The following is a 24,168-nucleotide window of genomic DNA, read 5'->3' on the forward strand; positions in this document are numbered from 1 at the left end:
GCCAATTGAATATCACCCGATGTGTGGGGAATAGGATGAAGAGGGGTAAAAAAACTCCGTAAGAGTACAACACGCGCTAGGAGAAGGATCTGAAATGAAGGAACGAAAGGTAAAGCAGGCACGCGCCACGGAGTCAGAGGGAGAGAGTAGAAAGATAATAGCCGCATCCTTAAAATTGAAACACATCAGAGACCCACCATCGGAAGTTGGGTAATTAGCCTAGCAAGGCAATGACAATGTGTAACAATCGCACGGCATCGATCAGCTAAGATGTCCCGGACTCTTTGTTTCTGTATAGAAACAAGAAAGCAATGCATTATTCAGCAAGAGACTTTTACAGAAAAGTGTAATCTAGGACCTCACAGTTTCAGTTCCTCATTGGTACACGCTTCCTTCTCCATCATTGTCAAGACTCCAGGGGGCGGTGCCGGAATCGCCCGAGATCTGACTGAGGCGGGCCTCTAACCATGTGTTATTGGTGGCCGACTTACAGAATCGCTCTGCGTTTCCCCACACACCACGTGTCTCATTAGTGAAGGGATGTGAGAGAACGAGCCCGTTGTTGTTGAACATGTACAGCTACCGTCAGTTATCGCTCACTGTTGTCGTGTAATGACTCATTAACGCTACTCACTCTATTTATTGGGGTGTATGGATCGACAAAGTTAATACTGCATTGGTATAGCTTGTTGAGTTGAGTATACAATGATTCGCAATAGGAAAGAGGATGTTTATGTTGTCCTGTTGACCCGTGACTGCTGGTCCAACTGTTAACATCACCTACGTGTTGGAGTGAGACATGTGGTGAGCACTCTCATGGATGTAGGAGTACTCATGAGCACCATGGTAGATGTAGAGATCCTTCTGACCGTGTGTCACCTCTGTGTGGCTTTCGAATTAGGTAAGTAACTTTTTAAAATAATTATACATATTGTGTAGTTCTGGGAACAAAACTGATGTAATACTGATGTTGTTCCCCAAGCCGTAATGGACAGTTGATTATGTCAATGGGATTAACTCTAGTGTAGATATCACAACTGCAAGTTGACAGAAACTAAAGGATACTGCTGGAACTTTATAATCTTAGTTCCAGTGGTAAGAACGTGGTAGGACCTACGATTATGTATGCGACGCGTTACTAGTTCTAAACACAACGCAGCTAATACCATTTTGACATTGAATTCACTGGGTAGAACATTGGTTCTATCACAGTGAGTGCATCATTCGTTACTGCTTCATGGGAACCAACAGCGATAAGCAATGTGTTATGTGGTTTGAGCTGGGAGAAAAAAACTACAAACAACCGTCAACTGATGCCACGTGGTGGACGATGTATCTAATGTAGACTAAACCAGAAACACACCTGACATGGCGGGACAAGGATGTGGTTCCCAGGGAATCGCATGAGCTGCTGAACTCCCATTGTCCTGAAGAAACCTTGATCTTTGTAGTGTCTCTTGTGAAATAAATAGACATTCCATTTCCTTGACAGACTCCGTTCTGAGGAATGGTTAGCATTCATGTTATGCTGAGCAGCCTGGAGGCATTTACCTTTGCAGGCGTCGAGGTTCTTTTGTGTTTTGTTGTTTGTAATTTTTTTTTGTTTATTTGTCTAGTTTTATTTGCAGACCTCAAGCTTGGGGCCATGATGTTATGTGGTTTTAGGACAACCACTCAGTATAATTTACAGTGAACTGTGTATTACAAGAAAATGTTTTGCGGGGAATTACGTAATCTGCGATATACGTGTTGTAAATGCCCAATAAAAGAGGCGTGTGTTTTCAGCTTAACTAGAACTCAAAACCGGTAGAGCATCGGGTTGCAATTGGCGCTAAAAAGGCATTTCGTCAGACAAAGCTACGCGATCGTTTAACGCGATACGACCTTTAGCTTTCATACAAAGTTTATGGCTTCGTGGTTCGACGAGGGTTTAGGAAAAGTGTACACTTTAGTATTTATACTGAGTCGACCAGAAATGTATATGACTAGGCTAGGTTACACCTATCAGTTCGTGGTGACCGTATTGCAGTGGGCAATATTGATTGAAGACAGCGAGTATGATGGCCACATGAGGATGTCATGCCCACAATCACATCTAGATGATGTTCATTTGAAAGGTTGGCATTTTGTGATTGATAAATGGAAAGCGTATTTTTTTGCCAACTCACAAACCGCCCTCGCGATTCCATAAGCATCCTATTGTTATGAACAATCATCCACACGGTGTAGACAATATAAATGACTTTTGTTCGGATCCGTTAAATACCCATACAACACTGTCTAGAAAACCGACCAACACTTGCTGCGGGTCAGGTATAATCTCTCTGGAATATTCACAGGTAACAAAAAAGGGTTAGTTTTCCACGTTCGAAAAGAGATGAAGATATCTTGCAACATACTCCACGTACACAGCGTCAGGACGGAGAAGGGCTATCTGAAACACGTCATACAAATAGCGCTTGCGTAGTACAAATCAAATCACAAATATGATTAAACATAAATCACCACTGCTGGACATCAAACCATTAACTAAATTCGTATTTACATGAAACATACTGAGTTTTGGAATATGCTGATGATGTTTCTGGTAGTAATGTGAAAGTCGTCTTTGTTTCCTATTAATGTCACATATGAGTTACTTCATGTTACGATTTGCTACCTTCACAGGATATGACAAAATCATAATAGTTTGTCAGCAAAATAGCAAAATTTAATATGTTCATTACTTAATCGAGCCTTCTTTTGAAAAGACAACATTCCTTGCATATATAAATGCTATATTGATATTTCGTGGAAAACGGTTATAAAAGTGATAATTAAATTGTGTGAGACACGATATATAATCACGACGTGTTGGCATTCCCTGGACATTATCTAATTAGCTGCGCGAAACACAATTGTGCCAACACCTCGGCAAGCTCAGTATCAATATTTGATGAGAAGATTCGCTACAAATGAGAGGGGAGTAAGTAATGTGTACGTGCTGAGCTACAACTGTTATCTCATAAAACACAAAACAAGAATGCTTTAAAACATAATTGGGTAATTGCCAACGGACAGTCCCGCTATATCGGTGGCATGTACCCTTTACGTGAACAATCGAGAATGTGATATACACCTTTCTCTGAAACTGTAACCGTGGACACAACTACTCTATGGGATAGCTCAAGTTGCTATGAAAGTGGGGATAATTAGAAGAGTAGACTTCTCAACGATGCCCGGAATGAAGTGACTGATCGCCACAATATTGAGTTTCAGTTGTTGGTAATGAATTGATGCCTTTCACCTTTTGCCTAAATACTCTTCAATCAAGATTCTTCTTTGGAGAAGCAATTACTGTGATTTTAAGGTAGAAATTTTCAGATGGGGGATGAATTACGACGATTACTGTTTGTCATCTGTAATATTTACTTAAAATATCATAGTTTGTGAACTATGAATGACAATAGTCCTAAGGCTATGCTACATTACTGCATTATGTAGCTCTTGACCGTTGCTCTTCTATAAATTAAATATGCTATTGCCACTAAATTGTTAATTGTTTCGTTTCATCTCAAGACCGAGAACAACTACCGGATTACGATGCCGAGGCGTTAAACAATCATCACTCGCCCACCTTTTTGTGTCTATACCGTTGTTATTGAGGAGCAACAGCACAACTGTAGGTATTCGACTGTATGGATTTGAAGTTATCCAGCATCAGCATAGTACTCAGGGTTATTAGCCATACGTGCAGCTAACGTTATCTCAATAGGCTTGTGTTAGCTTGATCAACAGCGTCACGCAACAGTGGAAAACATCTTTTGATATAAAATGACATACTTTTATTGTTTACAAAGTTTACACGTCTTTCGCGCAATCAGAAATTTGCATTATCTAAATATTCTGTCCTGATCAAGCGATATGCCATAAGTTCACAGGATTTGTGTAATTAAAAGACTGTACGAGGAAGCAATCCAATTGGCTGACCATCACATGGAATGTTGGTGCTCCAATTTCGAGGTCGTGGAAACGTATTTCTCATTCATCACAAAAGTAGACGTTTACAACCAGGTGACGTTATTGCCGTTCAGTCAACCTTAAATGGGTGTATTGTTTTACCATTAGTACCTGGCGGGAGGAGTAGGTTAATAACGTCTTTAACTGTGAATATACCACTTAATTTAAAAAATAGAATGGATTTCACACAGTAGAGTGGGATCAGATCTTGGCAAACTGGCCACCCTGGCCCTGTATCCAACACCATTGTTTGTGTGAACCAACTTGCATTTCACTGAAGACACCTTATGTACGTTTATGATTGCACTGGTATAATGTTCCAGGGTAACACAACGAGGTTATGATAGCATCAGTATTTAGGCCGAAACTACATTGACACAACGGAACTTGCAAAAGCGATATTCAACCTATCTATATGTATGTATATTTATTCCGATATAATTGAGAACTTCGACTATCTAATTTGAACTTTCTGTCTTTGACTATTCAATAATTACTATTATGGAACATTAGTCATACATACGCACACACACACACACACACACACACACACACACACACACACACACACACACACACACACACACACATACATACATACATACATACATACATACATACATACATACATACATACATACATACATACATACATACATACATACATACATACATAGCGTACAGAGCTGTATCCAGTAAGCATGTGTTCTTATTGTGACCACGAACCACTCACTGTCTACCGGCCTGCTTTTCACCATCAGAACATACTTCAAACATGTCAAGGCGAATCAAACGTCTGATTTATTAACTCTTCTTTTAAATTAAAAAATATTAGTGTTGAAAATAGAAAGGTGGTGATCAATAAAGGAATACAATAAGTAACACATGTTTGCCCATTCATTATTTGCCTGTGAGGTTTCTGAAGACCGAAATTCTTTTAAAAAGAAATTCATCTGATAAATAGATATTGTGAAGTCACGAAGAACAAAGAAATTCATTCAGATCATCATCACAACCCCGTGTGTAAAACTAAAGCTCTATCGAACCATTTCACAAATAACGATGCTTTCCACAAGGCAAAGCTAGCTTACGGGAATAATAGGACTCTAATATGGATCTAAATACAGTAATTACGCCTAGACAAGGGCAATTACTCTGCCCTTCCTTATCCAAAGATGTTTTCCTTTGTGATCTCGCTAACGCATCTTCGATTCAATTAAGAGCTCCTCCTTTTGTAAGTGAATCGAAAACTGTTCAAATAAAACTGATTTTGTTCCGCAATGCAGTTAACTCCCGTGCTAATATAGATTGATAGATTTGCGAGTGTGTATCGCGTGGTAGATCTGGCATTATCGAAGTCAGTGGGATGATTAAGGAAAAAGTAACGACATGGGCAACTAGAGTTGAACAGAACTACCGAACTGATATGTCCACATCCAAGCAAGATTTGTTTATGTTAAATCACATTTTGAAAACCCAAAATGCCTAGCTTTGCATCAATGCATGTTTAACGACAACCTTTGAAAGGTGAATGTTTATTTAGATTGATGTCAAGCCATGTTCCAGCGAGGCAGGACAAAAACATATTGCCTCCGTTACAAAGGACGACTGCACTGAGACTGTGACAAAGCCCCAGAAGACACTGTTTGGCAACAGGAAGCAAAACAAATAGGATTAGCGTGACGCATGATGTTGACTGTGTAGTTTGACTGGAGGCTGCATGAAGCCCGTGGAAGGTGACATGTCCTCGTATAACAAGCTGACAGCATGGGAAACGTCATGTATAGAAGAGAAAAGAACACATTGTTTTGATTAAAACTGAAATGTCTTTGATTCCGATAGAAAGTATCAAAACCACCGTCAATATATTTTTATTATTGTAAATTATTGATACAGTCAAAAATGTGTTGCCTGAGAAAAAACACGAAAATGTTTTCGTTACTATGGTATGCAGATACAGAGTTGATAGTGTTGATGGAAATACTATATACTGTCCAGACATTCATTTCATACTGATTGTTGGGCTTTTAGAGTACGCAAATCGATCGACATTGTTACTACTGCAAGAATGATAAGAACAATGTCAGAATCAGTGCCACCAGCATAGCATCAGTGACCATTAAACGGCGATGTCGTTCACTTTGTGACTGAATACAAATACCTCAGGACCATCAGTGGAAATGACGTGGTTGTTTCTCAAACTACAGATACCACACAGAGTACGGAATCATATCGCCTCCAGAAGTTATTAAACTAACATGTTTTCATTTGATACTGATTTTGGTTTGTAAATGTTGCATTTACTATTTCTTTGAAATGCATAGACTGTAACTTCTCTTTTGCGAAATCCACCAAAGACAGATAGAAAGATTGTCGAATCTGTATGTGAGAACAGTGATGATTTCTACAAAAACAATGCTGTAAATTTTCCCTCTCAAATTTCACACAATCTCCTTTTTAAAATTCTTGTTATTATTTTAAATTCTTGTTATTCTGTTTTTGCCATTAGTATTTGTCTACGATGCGAATTTCCACAACGAAATCTAAACGACCCAAGATCTCTATTATTCCAGTTAGCATTTCATTTTAAATCACAACGGTTATATCCAAGTGGCCTTAAGCTATTCAACACCACATACACACCGTCGGTCTTTGCCTTAAGCTCTTCAACAACCATGTGTACTGTCTTTGCTGTTAGTAAATTTTAAATCCCTAGTAGTGGATATCTGTTTCCTAACTGTTTATCACAAACGTTTGTTCCTCTCTGTGTATTACGTTTTGTGTATTATTTATTATGTAAGAAGAATTGCCTTGTGAGCAATATGTCATATGTTGCATTATTTTATCATATATTATCGGGCTTGCTTATCACAATGTTGTTAAGAGTACACATTGGAATTCATAGTAGTCGTCCAGCCATAAACAACCCTTATGCTGGAACAAAGAAGCGTATGTGTTCCACAGAATTATATAAACATACTTTTTATACATTGTAGCTGATGCAAAATAGTAGGAAGATATTGTTTTCTGGAGGCATTTGAGCTTGGGCACTATAAAACGAAATGGCACCTGTCACGTACATGAGGTAACATAACAACATAAAAATTTGTCTCAACTTATACTGTACTGTCGACTAGTTTTTATTCGTAGGTGATGATTACCTAACCTTTACCCAGATAAGCAGAATACTTGGTTTGCATGCATGCATAATATATATGGTTAAATGATAAACAATCAGCATAAATAAATAAATAAATAAATAAATAAATAAATAAATAAATAAATAAATAAATAAATAAATAAATAAATAAATAAATAACATTAGTGGAGGAGTCATCTCTTGACTAAAAAAACCCAGTCACATATTGTTTAAATTTATTACATCGACCGTGAAAAAACTGTGGTAATCGGCAGTAATAGTTTCAAGCATAGCTTCGATACAAGTTAACAAGCAATGTATGTATGTTATGCATAAGCTGCATTGGATGTATGTTATGCATAAGCTGCACTGGATGTATGTTATGCATAAGCTGCACTGGATGTATGTTATGCATAAGCTGCACTGGATGTATGTTATGCATAAGCTGCATTCACCAGCCTGTTTGGTTGAAGTAAGCATTTCTTGAACATAAAAACATTCCGGTAGATATAGTATTGCACATCTGACAGTTATAATTATGTATCTGCCATACACATCTACTTGAAATGGGGGTACTATAGATATATATACAATACAGCAGACATGTGCAGTGTGAGTAATGACGGGTGTGCTGTGACTGACAATGTACACAAACAGCTGATAAATTGTATTGTATTAGTAGACCAACTACATGCTTAGCGTTGAGTTGTAGGTCCGAGTAGCACCAATCCAAATGAGTGAAACAGTTTGCCATAAAGAATGCAAGCTGAAGAAGAAGAAATCCACAGTACTATAGAATATGACCTACTCTATCAGCAGAAATCCCCACAATCAATTGATTGGCAAGATTTCACTTTTAAACCCTCGTTCAAGAGGGAGGCGACAAAGGCTGAGGATGAAACAATAGAAAGACAATACATCTGGCAAATGCCACTTGTCAGTTTGAGCCACTGATTCAATACATTTGTGTCCTTTTCCAGGAAAGATGTTTAATATCCGTCATTACATTTTGAAGTGGTGTGTCCTGTGAAGTTTCTGACACAAACCGGCCCTTAATGTAGGGTCTTAATGACATTTAGAGTGAACTTGATATCGTATTGATCTTTTTTTATTAAAGAATCTTATGGATCAGTGTCATAGAAAAGCGTTGTAGTTCGTGTTCATCGCAACTTTGGGCACGAATCAGATGATTTACCTCTTACTCTTTTCCCCAGTTCCGATCGGTCTTGTAGTAAAGGAGACATTTAATTTGCATAGGGATTTCACACACATTATCGCTGATTCACCGAAAAAACAAAACTTAAGACTGCAGTTGGTATAATGATACGTCCCATTACATGATATGGGCTTTTTCCTTCATTTCTATACGGTTTACAGAACCAGGCCTTGGTTCCCAATGACGGCATATACACTGTGTGAAAAGTACAAATAATTTATGCTGTAACTAAATACGCACCATCTAAATGTAAAATGCATTCATTTCCTGCAGATAGAGCAAAATAATTAGCGTGATTGACGCTGTCCATGACTTCTTGACCTGTGAAAAAGTGTCATATTAATTCACGTTTAGAGTTAAGTTTATATGCCCAATTGTTGATGAAAGACCTTTCATAATGTAGGGTATCGTCACTGAAAGACACTTTTCTGGTTGCGAAATTATCGATTTAAACAATATTGAGGCCATATCAGGTTACATTTTATATTTACCGGTTCAAAGTATGTGCCCGTGGGGTGATATTGATTCAATCAATCAGTGTCTCTTATCACGCCTCTTCAATTATGTGCCTAATTTCAAAGGACCCACTTGTCAAATACAAATTATACTGACGACAGCAATAACATTGTAGCTGGCGCTGTAGTGATAGTGTGCCGTCATTGACTAACTTATATAATAACATTATGTTGCTGGTTGACATCTGATAATGTAGTTTGATATGACGTTCTGCAAGTTAATTCGTCTGTAGCTTATGTTTTGTGAAAGCGATACTCCTAATCTTGGATCATGCGAGCGAAATAATTTAGGGGTTACTATAATGGAATCAATACAACTGTCTTTCTGAGAAAAAAAATGGTTGCTGCCCTTTGCTTCGTAACCAAGGTAACATTTTGGAATATGTCTGTGATTGTCTGTCCACTTAATTCGGATCGTTGGTGTATATTCCCGCAAGAATGAACGCCATTTCACTTTTCATACATGATAGCACATATATGCTGTTAAATATCTTAAAACTTTTATCGTCAACTCAATATATATACCAGTCATCGTAGGTCAATACATCTCACCCAGAACCGATAACATGCTATTCATTTACATCGTTGAAAGGCCTACTGAAATCATTAGTTTTTTACAACTTTTCTGAATCCTTCTCTCGATGACTAATGAAGCCTGGCCCTTCCTGACGTTTCATAAGATCTTTAAACGTCAAAGTTGTGGTGTTGTGCGAAACTCAGGAAATAAAAATAGTAAATTGCATTTCTAAATCAATTCGTTTGAACATGGCCTTATCTCCGTTCTTCATGTTAATATTTTTATTCTTTTACCGGAACTTGCATTCCTTGGAGACTAAATTGAACCGCGTGTCACAGCGATGATGACTAGAGTTAGACAGGGACTGCTTCTATGCCGTCTCTTCTTCTCAAAGACTAACATAGGTTGTGGCTATTAACATAAAAACGTAAGATCGGACCTGGGGTCATAGCACAATTGGATCGCTTTTAAGAATAATAACTGCTTCAAATTGAATTTCCTGTTTGGGCATTCAGCTCATTATTCGCCCATGGCAAAACCTGGAATTTTAAATTGTTTCCAGATATTCGAGTCTCGCAAAAACAATTATAACAGTTCCTTGTCACTATTCAATTAGACTTCTTGTCAGTTTTCCTGAAAGTAAGTAACCCGATAAGGTCTGTTGTTTCATGTTGTGACGAACATAACTTTTAAGACGTATCTGAGAAAATCTCACCGTAAAAAATATCTGCAATGCTTTAGATAGATAGATCAGTTTACACAATGGCAGTATCAGACGATACATTGTTTGTATGCCAATCGTCACACAACTCACATGTTGCACAAGAGTATACATCCATCCCAACGGATCTGCTCCTTTCTTGTTTAAATAACATCATGTACCATATTCAAGTAGAGTTGAAGTTGGTACTCGCCCTGGATAGCAGATTAAGGTGAACGATAGCGAATTATGCTTTCTGAACAATATGCATTAGCTGAAATATCTTGAGGTACAGACCTGACACCTCCAAAATCTGCAGGTTGTTCCTTCGAATCCCAGATTCACCCCCGTAGAAAGTAACTACGAGTTACTGCCGTGTACGACGCATGTCCCTTTAGGGTATCCTGTCAGTCATATTCGACCTCCGCAATATAACTAAAAACGTCGACAGAAATCGCCCACTGACTGACATGCTGTCGACAAAATAATTATCCATGATAATCTGCCAACCGAAAAATATAGATACTTACTTGTTCCTAGAAAACTGAGACATGTTTGGGTGTTTGGTGCGTGTTCAACGTATTTTATGACCATGGCTTTTTCGGTGTTATTTCCAGTCCTTTACGAATTTTAATCGATGTCAAGTAACATGAACAATTAATGAACACCGGCCTTCCGTGATATACTGTCATGCAGATATAATCCTTTCGCAAAACCTACAAGCTAAAATTACTCCACGAACCATTTTATTAAATTATTAATTTAACCCCCTGGCATTAAAAGGTTCTGTTAATCAGCAACGGCATTGTGCAGCAAATGTAAATGCTGCACCAGTGAAATGAGTACACACCAATCATGTATTGTCATATACTTCAGTCTGTGTGTCATTTTGCTTTGTATCGATCTCGACGTGGTGCGTGGCTAGGTCAGATGAAATCCTTGTTAAATACTTAACGTGCATCTTCCAAACTGATACCATGGATCAGGAAATATGTACTTTTAGTTTGTGTTATTGAGGGTCATACCTCCTGTATACATCATCCACAATGTGGGGATAATGGATCTTATCCAGGTTAGACAGATAGGGTTGACAAGCCTAGGTACACCTAATGCCCACGTAGAATGTACGTTGAGAGACATGAAGGGCGACATGTGTCACGTGGTGGATCATTGATGATATCAGACAGTGCAGTGTATGCAATAAGACAAACGACGGACGGACCATGCAGTTTGGGGATACTGATTCCAAATGTGTTAAGGGGAAGACTTCTTCAGAGATACAGCGCATGTCGTCAGTTCGACGTGGTCTAAATTATTAAGATTGGGAAGAAAGTGACGTTCTGTTTTTTCACATCGATACGGGCAGCAATAAATTTGAAGTCACAATGGGATTTGTCAATGTTTAATGTCAATGTTGCCGACAAGGGTCATCAGATAATCCTGCCAGCAGCAAACGAACATCCTCTTCTCATAAAGAACAATAACTAAATCAATGTCATGGAAGAGGTACACAATGTCTTACAATGGTAATTTAGTGTATATGGTACGCATACATACGGACATATTGAAAATATCATCACTTGTACGTTGATGTATTCATGCGAAGAAGCATGGTTATTGGTGAATCTTACTAAAACACTGTATCGTTGTAACCAGCCGTACTTCAAAATTGTTGTATATCGTTTTGCTGTAAAAGACTTATTGTTACAGTTATATGTTTCACTGATTAATTCATGAAGTGCTGTTCACGATTTTAACTCAAATGCTTGAAAAGGTTTCCTGTTTTGCCTTACACGTTGTAGTCAGTCAATAATAGAACCATTGCGAAAGTCAAGCCTCTTTTATGAAGAAACCACCCGTTTGAGCAGGCGGGAACTCTTGATGTTCAAAGACAAGTTTCTTTTGCTATTTAAAACAACGTTCTATAATGCTACAATGGTTATTATTCAGAGTTTATTTTCACTTTGCTCATAACAGTGTATGAGAGGCCGATTGCTTTAATTTACGATCATCCTAATTTGACCAAATCTTTGAAGCTGTGCAAGTCAATATCGCGAGGCCTTGGCTATTATTATGTGCCGAATAACCCATTATTTGCCTTTGTTGACTGTGAATAGTGAATTATGTTTGTGTAATCGACTTACTTTGCAATTACTTTATATTAGCATGAATACACTATTTATGCAACTCTATCCACTGGCTAGACTGGAAGCGGTTGCCATGTTGTTCAAGGATCTATAGAGAGTAACGATCAGACTGCTTGGTGATAATATGCGTCAACACCCTCTGATCTAGTTGGTTATTCAGAGAACAGAGTGAACATTATAATGGGCTTGCTGCAAGGAGGAAGGACAACTTCATACAAAACCTCCATTTTATTTATGACCTGCGAATATTGTATGCCTCAATGATAGGCATTAAGAATTTGACAGGGATTACAGGACATGCTCTGCGTGTTCTCTTATGAGTTCCAGGTGTACATGTGTTAAAACGCAATTTGTATATAGACCCTGGTTAAGGTATTTGATATTAATGTTCCAAATGAATTGTTTTAGGTTGTTGAGTCATTGCTACTCAGGTTATTTCGTAACGTGATTTCGTGACATCGTATGCCTTACTACACACACCTTCATCACGGAGTTGACCTGACTCGGATATATACACGTACACAATTACTTGATATGAAGCTTGGTGGAACTTGACACGAAACGAACGACGAAATGACACATTTACCTTTCATATGTATCACTTTTGAATATTTGATCGTCGAGATTATATAGCAGCATTCCTAAATGTCCAGCACATTGTAACTTTTTTCAGTTACAGGAGAGTAATACCCGCCCTTCTTGGTCTTTGCAACTGTGAAAAAGATTATTCTATTAAATGAGACGACTTCATGTATGGCAGTCATATCATACTCAAACTGGGCAAGCACAGCAATCGAGGCCGTCTTCGAGAAAGAAACGACAAAGTGATTTGTAATTTGTCGTACCCTTCACGAAATGTCAAACTCAATGTTCAAAGTATATTTCATTTAACATGACATTTTCCTTAATGACATATACACGGAAATGCTACTGACGCAAGTGTCGTGTGTGGATGAAGAGGAAGTACATTGATTAGAAGTTCTCGTTGTTTTCGTGGACGTATTGATTTTATATGTCCATGGAAGTTACTTCAGAAATGTTATGGAAGAAATGGTGCTTTAACTGTGCTGTCTCCAACTGATTGCCAAACTGATGGTACGGCCAAGGTGACATGCTTACGGCCCTGCCCCATCGTTATGGAGGTTATGCCACACTTTGTCTATATTAAATACACGAGTCTTCATCATTCGGGGCTTGCAGAAATTGTCAGTAATATATGACACTGAAGTGGTGCTACATATTGTCCAAATCGTAAATCATGTTATTGTAATGTGATCTTCTTATGGTGGTCATGCATGATGCCGTCCTGGCAATGTCTTCGTCCCTGTATTTGGACAGACACGTCAGCCAGTCATTAAAGCAGTGTTGCGAATTAAACTTTGCAAAGACATCTCAGATGTCCACCAATGCTATCCACTTTGATATATATTAGAATTACTACTTTGGACTAATCAGAAGAGACAGGAGTATCTTAAGGCACCTTAGCAATGTTATAATAGAAGCATCCATTTGAAGTAGTGTGTCGCAAATGTACCATTGTCCTAGGAGAACATAGAGCTATTTCCCCTACGGGTAATGTTCATATATCAAAGGAATGGAATTTCTCGGTGTTATACTAGATTTTGATCTATGAAAACCTGCAAGTGTGTGGTGTTGCAACTGATAGAACAAGTACAAGACAAACCTCTTCACTGTTTACAAGTCTTTAGGACTGAGGAAACGGACGATGACATTTTAAAACTGAAATAAAGAGATTCATCGGAAGCGAGTTGTATTTAATTACCATGGTAACATATCTGGCGTTTGTGTCTCCATATGCAACTGAAGGGAAATCAATAAATTTATCATAGATGTAGAAGGTGAACAGAAGAAAACAGACCTCAGTAACCCAATGCACTGTATCTCTGTTTGATTTTATGAGTGTGAATACCATGACTCCGATTCAAACGTGACATCACGACTTCCATTTCACTCATCTCTAGCTCAGCACAGGTTTCCTCTCTCCCATCATTGTAATCTAACTGTACGTCCATTTTAGCCGCCTCTCGGTGAATTGAACTAAAAACGAGGGGCAAGGGTATTTATCACATGAAAAAGTCTTATGCAATCGCCGAGATAAAGTTTTGAAATGAAAGTTAGATTTGCGAAATACAGAAGGCGACACGTATAGTTGAGAAACACATTCACGTACAAGAAATGTGTTAGTCTTCAACTGCCCACCGAGAGAATATATAACGATCCAGGATCAATGAGATCAGTTTACTTATATATTTATGCACAGGATTGGAAATACGTGGATTAAACAATACTTATAATTAAGCATATCGCTAGGCCCATACTTTGGTTCCGACGCTACAGTGAATATACTGATAGGTTGAATGACATTATATAATTGGAATATGACACAGTATTATGGAGGATGAAGACCGGTATTGGTAGTTACGTAACTTCTACATTTAATGTGTGATGAATACATGACGCAATTCACCAATTAAGGATATCTTAATTCCTCTGACGTCTTTGTTATTTGAATGTTTAGGTGATATCAGTTACCTCTTCAAATGTCGCAAACTCAGGACTGATGTATTGTTTTCATGTTTCCAGTAATGAAATATATGCCTTGGTTACCCAAGTGTGTATATCATATTACAAAGATATTTTGTATTACCGTGTCTGAGTTTAAGATATCTCAAATTCTGTTTCCAGGAATTGCTCAAGACGACAGAGTTATCGACGAAACACCTCTCACGGTCAAGGTCATTTCAGGTTCCACCGCCATCTTGCCATGTTCCGTGGACCCCAAGTATACAGAAGGCTATGCAGACCAGTACAGTGTAAGAAATGTCTCGCATTATTAGACACAATGCCAAACAGATATTTAGTCTTGTTTGTCGCATATCGGGTTGTCATTTGGAAAATTAAGAAAAAGCACTTTTCAAACCTATGTTTGTAGTAAGACGTGACTAACAGGATCGGATGGTCAGTGTGTGTGTGTGTGTGTGTGTGTGTGTGTGTGTGTGTGTGTGTGTGTGTGTTATATCTGTATGTCTGTCTGTTATTTTACGGTTATTTCCACCGACAGCGCTAATAATTGGGCATCATCAGTAATATAGAATTATAATCAACTGTGACCGTGCTGTGTCTTCTTGTGAATGGCTTATTTGCAAAGAGTGTTATTAACGTAGTATGAAGTGCGGCATAAAATACAGTTACGTCTTAGAACAACGAAGGGGCGCAGCAAAGCAGTGGCGAATAAGGGCACCTTAGATGACGGAAATGCTTCTCAATGAGTGAGTGCGCACGTCATGTGACCATGGACTTGCATATCAGACGGCCTGATACAACTCACTCTTACTCGATTCCATTACTACGTTTCTCAACAAAAACAACATGGGTGCGTCAAATATAGAACTAGCTAGATATACATATTCAAAGGCATTATGCATAAACCTAATTATATCGATTATACTAATCAGATTGACAGAACTTATATCTAGTTAGATACACACATTCAACGACTTTATGCCTTAACCTAGTTATATAGATTATACTGATTAGATTGACAGAACTTGAATTTATCCTTACGTTTGTCATGCTTTCAGTATCGTATACAAATTGATATCCATGTGTTTGAACAACACTCCTGTCTCGTGTACTGTGTCTAAACCGACATGTGTACCTTGTTACGTGTTCATTTAACTGTCACTCTGCATAGTCCTTAAACTCATTTTCGTCCTTGATGTTCATTTATTGCCAAGCATTAGATAATCAGAACTCTTGTTGCGAAACTGACATATATCTTCTTTACTTATCCCTATTATATTTCTACCACCAGCAAGTTTAAGGGACGCCCCCTTCAGCAAATATATCTTATTCATCGTACAGGCAAGACCAACTACCTTTATTATACAAAGACTGATTATAGGCAACAGCACGTGGAAACATATAGTCATGCGCTTGTTCCTTTCGTGCCAATACGAAGCGCAAGGAATTGATTACTTTGACTGTAAGGAATACGGCGTCCACCTGAAATAAAAGACGTCACGAGGTATAGTTTTTATATTGATTAGAAATTGTACTCGCTCTTGTCTCGTGTGAGTATTGGTCAATTTGGAAAGTAATTAAACCTCTCAAGTGACTGTCAATCTATCGCTAATGTTGTCTTCAAAGCATCTTAATGAAATTTTCACCAAATATTAACGAAGTAATGTCTTTGAAATTAGAAATTCAAAATGCCAGTATGATGTGTGATTATTAACTTTACATGTATATCTTTGCAAGAAGATTCCAGTAAAAGTAATTTCGATGCGAATCATCAACTACGACCAGAAAGATGAAACAAATAAATTTCAGCGGCATCTATTTAATGGAGACTGTCACCACGACACATTGTATTTGTATACATACGGGTTGTATAGATACACCCTTAAAATATGCATCACATTTATATAGGATTTGGTTAGTAGCACTGGTTCATATATCTAACAGATTTCTGTGAGCGTACCGGCTTGTACATTGATACAGCTGTGGTGAATATTGCCAGGATAGTACATAGCACGGCTTAGTGACACATTAACCTGTTAATCTGCAAACACATAATACTTGTACATGCTGTTTATTGCGTGGTCTTTACTTTAACTCATAATAGACTTTGATTATCTATGACTTTGAAAGGTGTTAGACATATAATTCCAAATCATTTACACTTATCAAGCGTCACCGAGGCTCGGTGACGGTTGAAATGTCTAAGATTATGTGAACAATTTATCTCCAGAAAACCCATATCTCCTCTGTTATACCCTATACATTCCCATCTCTGTTATCACAGCTGCTTTAATCTAAATTCGATATGTTTCGTCGTATATTGTACGTGATTTGTCTTGCAGGGGTTACACTTGATGTACCTAAAGCAAAAGGCCTGCAGATATATTCCCTGAATTGTCAAGTGCATTGTTCGAAACGTGACAATTAATCATATATCAAAATAAAACGATTGATATCGGTTTCTGACATTTAGTTTCAAATTCCAGCTGTTTAGACCATCAACCCCGAAGGCCAGTTGAGCGTTGATCAGGACATTGTTCAGAGTGTGTCCCTAATGCGGCCTCTGAAACATAATGTAGTACGTGTACATTAAATTGCAGAAAGATACCCAGAGGATAGGACTGAAATACCACGACAAGCACTTGTCCTCAACAATTAGGGTGCAAAATTTTCTTAGCTTTAAGTGTTTTTTCCCCTGTTTTTTTCTATGAAGCATCTCCTGTTTCACCGTGTCACTAAATGTAACCATACTTGTGTGGATGGGTAATATAATTACAGGCAGCCATCCTTGTATGTGAATACAGAACAACATATATTAGGTGTTCGAGGACATCGGCTTTGTTGTTTAAATTTGACGTGGAGTGGTAAGATGACACTGTATTGTGTGTGCTTGTTTGTTATTAACTGACATGGAGTGGTAACATGACACTGTATTGTGTGTGCTTGTTTATTGCCTAATGACTGTTATTGATGGTAATGATTTTAGCTCAAATGTTTGTCTAATGACCGTGTGTATGTTTGTTTCCATAGGTATTGTGGCAGAATCCCATACAGACTGTCATAAGTGTCAAGGACAGAAGGGTTTTAACGGACATGCGCATTAGTGTTGAAAGGCCATTTGTCAGCGACTGGAATCTCCACATCAGGAATGTGTCCGTGACTGATAGTGGGGAATACAAGTGTCAAATAAATACAGACCCAGTCAGATCTAAAAGGGTGAAACTTGTGGTTCAAGGTACGTATTATCACATGCGTCTCTGTAAACAGTGCAATCAGTAAATAATTATTATTACAAATTTGTTTAGCCACATTATTCTCCCTAAGTTACATGTAACTTCAGCTGAATCTGTTTCCATTGCAGTTCCTCCAAATATAATTGATTACTCGGATTCTGATGATGTGAAAGCAAGAACAGGTGACAACGTTGAGTTGATGTGTAACGCCACCGGCATCCCCACGCCAACAATCACCTGGTACAGGCTCAATGTATGGAGTACCAAGAAGAAGGAGAGTAAGTAAAGTCAACAGACAGTCACAGCTGTATTACTGAAATACAGCCACTGTAGTCGGTTGAAGGAGAAGGTCGTGTATGAAGGAGAAATCGTTATCGAGTCCCGTACGAAGACATGAGGTCAGCTCACTAGTTTTCGTTTGTTGTTGTCTTATGACAGCGAACATCATCCCACAATCACCGAAAGCGTAAAGCGTAAGTCATTCTGGTCACAGAACATAGTTGTAATTATGGGAGACCCCCTTCATCGCCTGATAATCTGACATGATATGAGAGAGATTTACATCGCCTGCTTCATTTGGAAACTGGAAGCTATAATTGTAATTAATACATACGGTTCTCGCCTGACATGGAGATTGCATCAAGTTGGTAAATTACACACCCTGTGTTAAATTACTTTCTCTTGCAGTAGATCAAACGCCCCTTCAATGCCCCACGCCTCATAATGTGATATCACTTGTACATTGTCGATAATATTATGTTTTTTTACGCGCTTGAGATATATAAATACGACTTCTTAATTAACGCCAAAGAGCGTCTGGATGTCCTAATAAAATACCCAATTTCTAAGCAAGTGAATTCACCTTTGCAGAGGTCGGGCACGAAGGGCAAGTACTGCTGATTCGCAACATATCGCGCGTGTGTGCTGATACCTATGAATGCGTAGCCAACAATACAGTGCCACCAGCCCGAACCAGGCAGATCAAGGTTACAGTCGAGTGTGAGTCTTCTGTTTCTGCTTCAGTCTCATCAACGACATTTATGTAATTCTGTTGTGAATGGGAGGGAATTGGTAATACGCTTTCGTTATCTACACAGGAATGTAAAGTGCCGTATTGTTGTGCCATCATTCGTGCACCTAGGACTAGGCTTACTCTTAGTAACAGGCTACTCTTGTACTAGGCTTACTCTTAGTAGCAGGCTACTCTTGTACCAGGCTTACTCTTAGTAGCAGGCTACTCTTGTACTAGGCTTACTCTTAGTAACAGGCTACTCTTGTACTAGGCTTACTCTTAGTAGCAGGCTACTCTTGTACTAGGCTTACTCTTAGTAGCAGGCTACTCTTGTACTAGGCTTACTCTTAGTAACAGGCTACTCTTGTACTAGGCTTACTCTTAGTAGCAGGCTACTCTTGTACTAGGCTTACTCTTAGTAGCAGGCTTATCGTCAGCACTAGGCCTTTACTTAGTACCCGGCTTACTCCTAGTACCAGGGCCTCCTTTCACAAAGCACTAAGGTGATGGTACGTCACTAAGGTAACCTAACTGCAATGATAAAAAAATAGGTGTTAAGGTTAACCTTAGTAAAGGTTGTTTCATGAAAGGAGCCCCAGACTTACTCTTAGTATCAGGTTTGCTCTGAGTATCACCCTTTTTATCATAAATATTTGTAAATATGTTTAAAATACTCGTTGTAAAGTTAGTTATGTCAACCTGAACCAAACGAACATAATTGCAGCAATGATTAAATCAATCTCGGTACCTATCAGTCATGACTCACAAATAGTAATTACTTGTCCTAGACATATTTACATGATCAATAAACCCGTCTATGGACTGGGAATCCATTATTGGTGCACATATATCACACATATGCAATGTTGTTGTAGATCCACCCGAAATACACCTGTTTACTACACGGATCGGACAGCAGCTACGGAGAGAAACGATACTAGAATGCAGGATTACCGCCTCACCCCTCGGAGTGACCATGTGGAAGAAAAACGGAGAACAACTTCATCCCAATTTTAAACACGAACTCGATGTATACAACGAAGGGCCACAAACAATTACACTGAGCTTAAGGATAGTGAATATTCAGAAGCACGACTTCGGGGAATATGTATGCGAGGCGTCCAACAGCATGGGAAGTGCCTCGGAAGTGATGGAGTTATACGGTAGGATGCCTTGTATATGTGCTTACCATGGCTGAGATGGGTTTCAGTGTTTCAAAACACTACACTCAATACAAAGAGAATAATTATTTGGATTTACAAATGTATTACTGTAACGTCATTAGGGAGTATAATTTCTAATTTAGTAGAAAACGGTTACAACTCAGCTCCATGTATTTGAACCAACACCATCACGTGACTGCTGGGATCTTACAATGAGAAGTTAACCTCAGAACGTGAAACAACTGCAGCCTTTCTTTCTTTTGTCGTGTTGTATGTGACAACATGTTGGATGTCCTTGGATTTAGACTTCATCCTGTATCATCTACACACCTGCGATCGTTTGTATAAGGCACTTTCGTGTATGTTTACGTCGAATGTAAAGCTAACTCTGCCTGTAATAAGTTCTCTTCAAAAGTAATAAGAACCATAATGTCAGCTAAATCTGGACAAAACACGACTGACGTTAAACATGGTGTTTCAATGAAGTTTTCAGCAAAATGTTTTCCCGGTCTAGTACTTATATTGCCATGTGTTTCTTTCAACGTCTTTGTAATGAGTCAATGCCAAACGCATTGGTCCCGGGTCGGTTCTACGGACCGGGGCACAATCTATATCGCACGAATGGATAACATACAGTTATAACTAAAATCATCACAAAGTGATCAGATATAATCACATAAAGTGTTTGTCTTTACAATGAAACTTGCATATACTTAAATACCTGTAACCATGTCATACATAGTATGGGATGGTCGTCTCTCTTTACTTGATGACACATGTCATCATATCCCAATTAATCATACTCATGCTGTTGGTCACTGTATTGCCTGGTCTGGACTAGATTATTTACAGACGGAATATGGCTGAGTGCGGCGTAAAACGAAGCTCACTCACTCATGCATAATAAAGATTCAGTAACTTCAGATCTCTCTCTTTCCACAAAAAAATGAGTGTCGATGGTTTATGCTACTTTTGGCGATATTCCAGGAATATGACAGCTGGGGACACAACTTGTACCCATGTGGTGGAATCGAACGCGGGACAACAGCATGACGAGCAAGCATTTTATTCATGCAGTCACTTTTTGTTGCAGAGGTATATCCCATCACGACGACTACAACACCACCGACTACAACACAACTCATCAGGCAAACCATTTATTTCAGCGGTGAAGGTGGAAAGGAATACCCACCTCCCAAAACATGGCCAAAAGGTGACCGAGGAAAACATAGGGAGGGAACGTTCCCTGGGACAAAAACACCAAAAAGTGGAACAACCGTCAAGAAGAATCCCACAGGTGCTAGTCTTACGGGTGAGGGAGGATGTGTGCATCGAAATGCGAATGTTGGGAAACAGAGCAGGAAGAGAGATGGGTTTTGAAGTTATGCAAAATGTATTTATGTTGTAATGGTTAAACAAGCAGAATGTAGCCCTTGTGAAGACGGATGGATGGTTTGATGGATGTAAAGAAATTCCAGAAATAACGACAGAAAGTTATTTCTCCTCTTATGGTTTCAAGTACAAACACACAAACAAACACCGTGGTAGTGCGGACTGGCGTAGTACTTTACTGAAACAAAATGCCTTTTTTGTCAAAGCAATTTTCGAGTTTAGTCATATATTTTCTCTCTTTTCCAGGGGTATATGGCACGGGTTCAGTGAAGTACGACAATCAAGCAGGGACATTCAACATTCCAACTGCAGTTGTTTTTCTGTGTGTGATGTATTCAATTACCCTGGTGCAAGCTATGAACACGTTGTGACATGTGTGCGATTATTAAAGGATGTGTGTATCTCATGCATTGGTTCGTACAATTGGAAGAATTGGAATGGATCTGGATAAGCAGTGATTTGCCTTATCCATTTATAATTTCGGGGTGACAGATATCAACATCAACAACCACTGAATGTAATCCATGTATGGCACATTTGCAAGATTTGCATGAATCATCAGATGGACAAGTAACGAGTACAATAGATTACGTTCATTTGGTGCCATTACTGGAAGTACCATTCCAACCACAAGAGATCCTGCGGGGGTTCATCTTCATCGTGCATGGAAATACGGTTGAGTATCTGAACAGGTGTTTGAGTCAAAGTATTGCCATGAAAGTTGAATAAAGTAGAAGACTTTGCACTTCTCCACTGGACCATGCCTCATTGCTTCCTGTACATAACGAGGCCACTGGACAGATCATCGCAGGCCATGCTACGTAACTGTTATAAAGTAGTCTCCCTTTGAGTCAAACTATACCACATATCAGAGCATATGTATCCAGTGCTACGTGAGTATAAGACGTTGAATTTACCTCTTATGGTATGATGAGAATCTGTGTTTAAAACTCGGGAGTTTGTCACGAGTTGATAATCAACGTTGAAATGCTATTTTATAGAAAGACTAATCAAGAATTTGAACAAAATAGAAGTAGTTTCCTGAATATGAGTCTTGAAATGTTCATGTTCACAAATCAATGTTAACTTTGCTCATTCTGGAACATGTACACTCATTGTGATTGGCTGCAAAGCATTTTGCAACTAACTTGATGATTTCGTATGTAGTTGTATGCATAATATACCATGACAATTCAAAGACAGTTATAGCAAGGATCTTGTTTGTTGTTTTAAATCATTATGCCATTTTGGCTATAATGTGTCGTGTGTAAACATATGTACAATTAATCTTGGTACCATTATCTTGCATGAAATCTACGAACACATGTATGACGTTGAGCTGGTTTTGATGGACATATATATTTGTTCAGTGATACCTGTCCCTTACAGGCAGTTTCCTTGAATGGGAATCTACCTGAGATACTTCCATTATTGAAACGTATTAATTATCTGTACATTTCCTTCACTCATTCGTCCTCTGAAAGTTGTGCGACATACGCTCATATCTCACTATGATTACTATTTATTGAGTCAACACACACACATATGCTGAAGACAAATATTCAGTATTCAGTGGAGTACTGCTGTAGGATGATTAGATGCTTTTAGATGTATATTATGTAAAATATGAAATTCATGATAGCATTTGACCAAATGTGTTTACTTTAGTTTTGATGGTGACTCTCATAAATCACTGGCACACACACAATCCCGTAGCAGCCATAGGTTCATATGTACCATGCACAGAGCTAAGTTGTTTTGAGATGTTAATCTGACTCCTCTGATGTGCAATGTTTTTCATCATGGTTGTGTAATAAGTACTGAAAATATACGCCTTGCCTTTGAACATGTAGTCTTTAGGGCCTTGATAGGATAATGTGGTATGTTTTCTGGCATCAAACACAATGGCGGAGATACCTTCATGTTACCGATATGACTGCGGAATTATGTTCACGTTTGGCAGTGTTCCTCAGTCAAAACGCAGTTGTGCTCAATAGCAGGAAGGGCAAATATCCTGCTGAATCTCCAGCCTCATATCGTCAGCGGTAAATCAGTCAGAAACTAATCACAAAAGGCCAATGGCTATAACATATACGGTCAAGTAATTATTCATAAGAAGGTTATTTAAACTCTTATCATACATTTCATTCTTGGTCTGCATCTAAGTCTATAGTCAGTCTGATTCTTAAATGTTTAGTCATGGGTGTTTCATTCTAATATTACCGCTAAATGCAGCGTATCAATTTCAACATGAAAATTCCACCACTGTTTATAATCCTTGTCGTATATCAGTGTTATGAAAGGTATATTTCAAACTTACAAAGTGCATGTAGTCATATATGTAGACTGATTTCATCTTTCTGCTTAATGATCTTCTTACAAAGCCAAATCAGGTACAAGCGTAACGCCGATCTCTGCTTCCTGTGCAATATTATGTGCTTATTGTGTTGCCATCGATGTGTCAAAGATTGTTCACGTGTACATATTGATGTATTATAATAGCTTTCTGTGCCATTTTGTGCAAGTTTTACAGATTTTTTCCATGGGTGTACATATCAGGCGTGACAGAACAATAAACTATTTTGATAAAA

General features: G+C 38.5%; 1 protein-coding gene across 2 annotated transcripts; it reads left to right on the forward strand.

The window, feature by feature from the left end:
- Window positions 1–584: 584 nt before the first annotated feature.
- Window positions 585–24,168, forward strand: LOC137278204 (lachesin-like). 2 transcript variants are annotated; one of them, XM_067810411.1, is made up of 8 exons: window positions 585–901; window positions 14,940–15,067; window positions 17,808–18,012; window positions 18,139–18,288; window positions 18,881–19,009; window positions 19,898–20,185; window positions 21,279–21,497; window positions 21,824–24,168. In XM_067810411.1, exons 1-8 carry the CDS (start codon window positions 817–819, stop codon window positions 21,946–21,948), a joined length of 1,329 nt encoding a protein of 442 aa, XP_067666512.1. In that variant the 5' UTR covers window positions 585–816; the 3' UTR covers window positions 21,949–24,168. The 2 variants fall into 2 exon arrangements, with proteins under 2 accessions (XP_067666512.1, XP_067666511.1); XM_067810410.1 differs by having other exon boundaries at window positions 720–901; window positions 21,279–21,482; window positions 21,824–22,025.

The sequence above is a fragment of the Haliotis asinina genome, chromosome 3 (assembly GCF_037392515.1).
Source record: "Haliotis asinina isolate JCU_RB_2024 chromosome 3, JCU_Hal_asi_v2, whole genome shotgun sequence".
Classification (NCBI taxonomy): domain Eukaryota; kingdom Metazoa; phylum Mollusca; class Gastropoda; order Lepetellida; family Haliotidae; genus Haliotis; species Haliotis asinina.

Excerpts from the sequence above, each read along its gene's own strand:
- LOC137278204 (XM_067810411.1), top strand. The coding sequence starts at position 817 with ATGGATGTAGGAGTACTCATGAGCACCATGGTAGATGTAGAGATCCTT. Across the intron at positions 902-14,939 it reads CTGTGTGGCTTTCGAATTAG|GAATTGCTCAAGACGACAGA; the intron begins GTAAGTAACTTT and ends TTCTGTTTCCAG. Across the intron at positions 21,498-21,823 it reads CACAGGTGCTAGTCTTACGG|GGGTATATGGCACGGGTTCA; the intron begins GTGAGGGAGGAT and ends TCTCTTTTCCAG.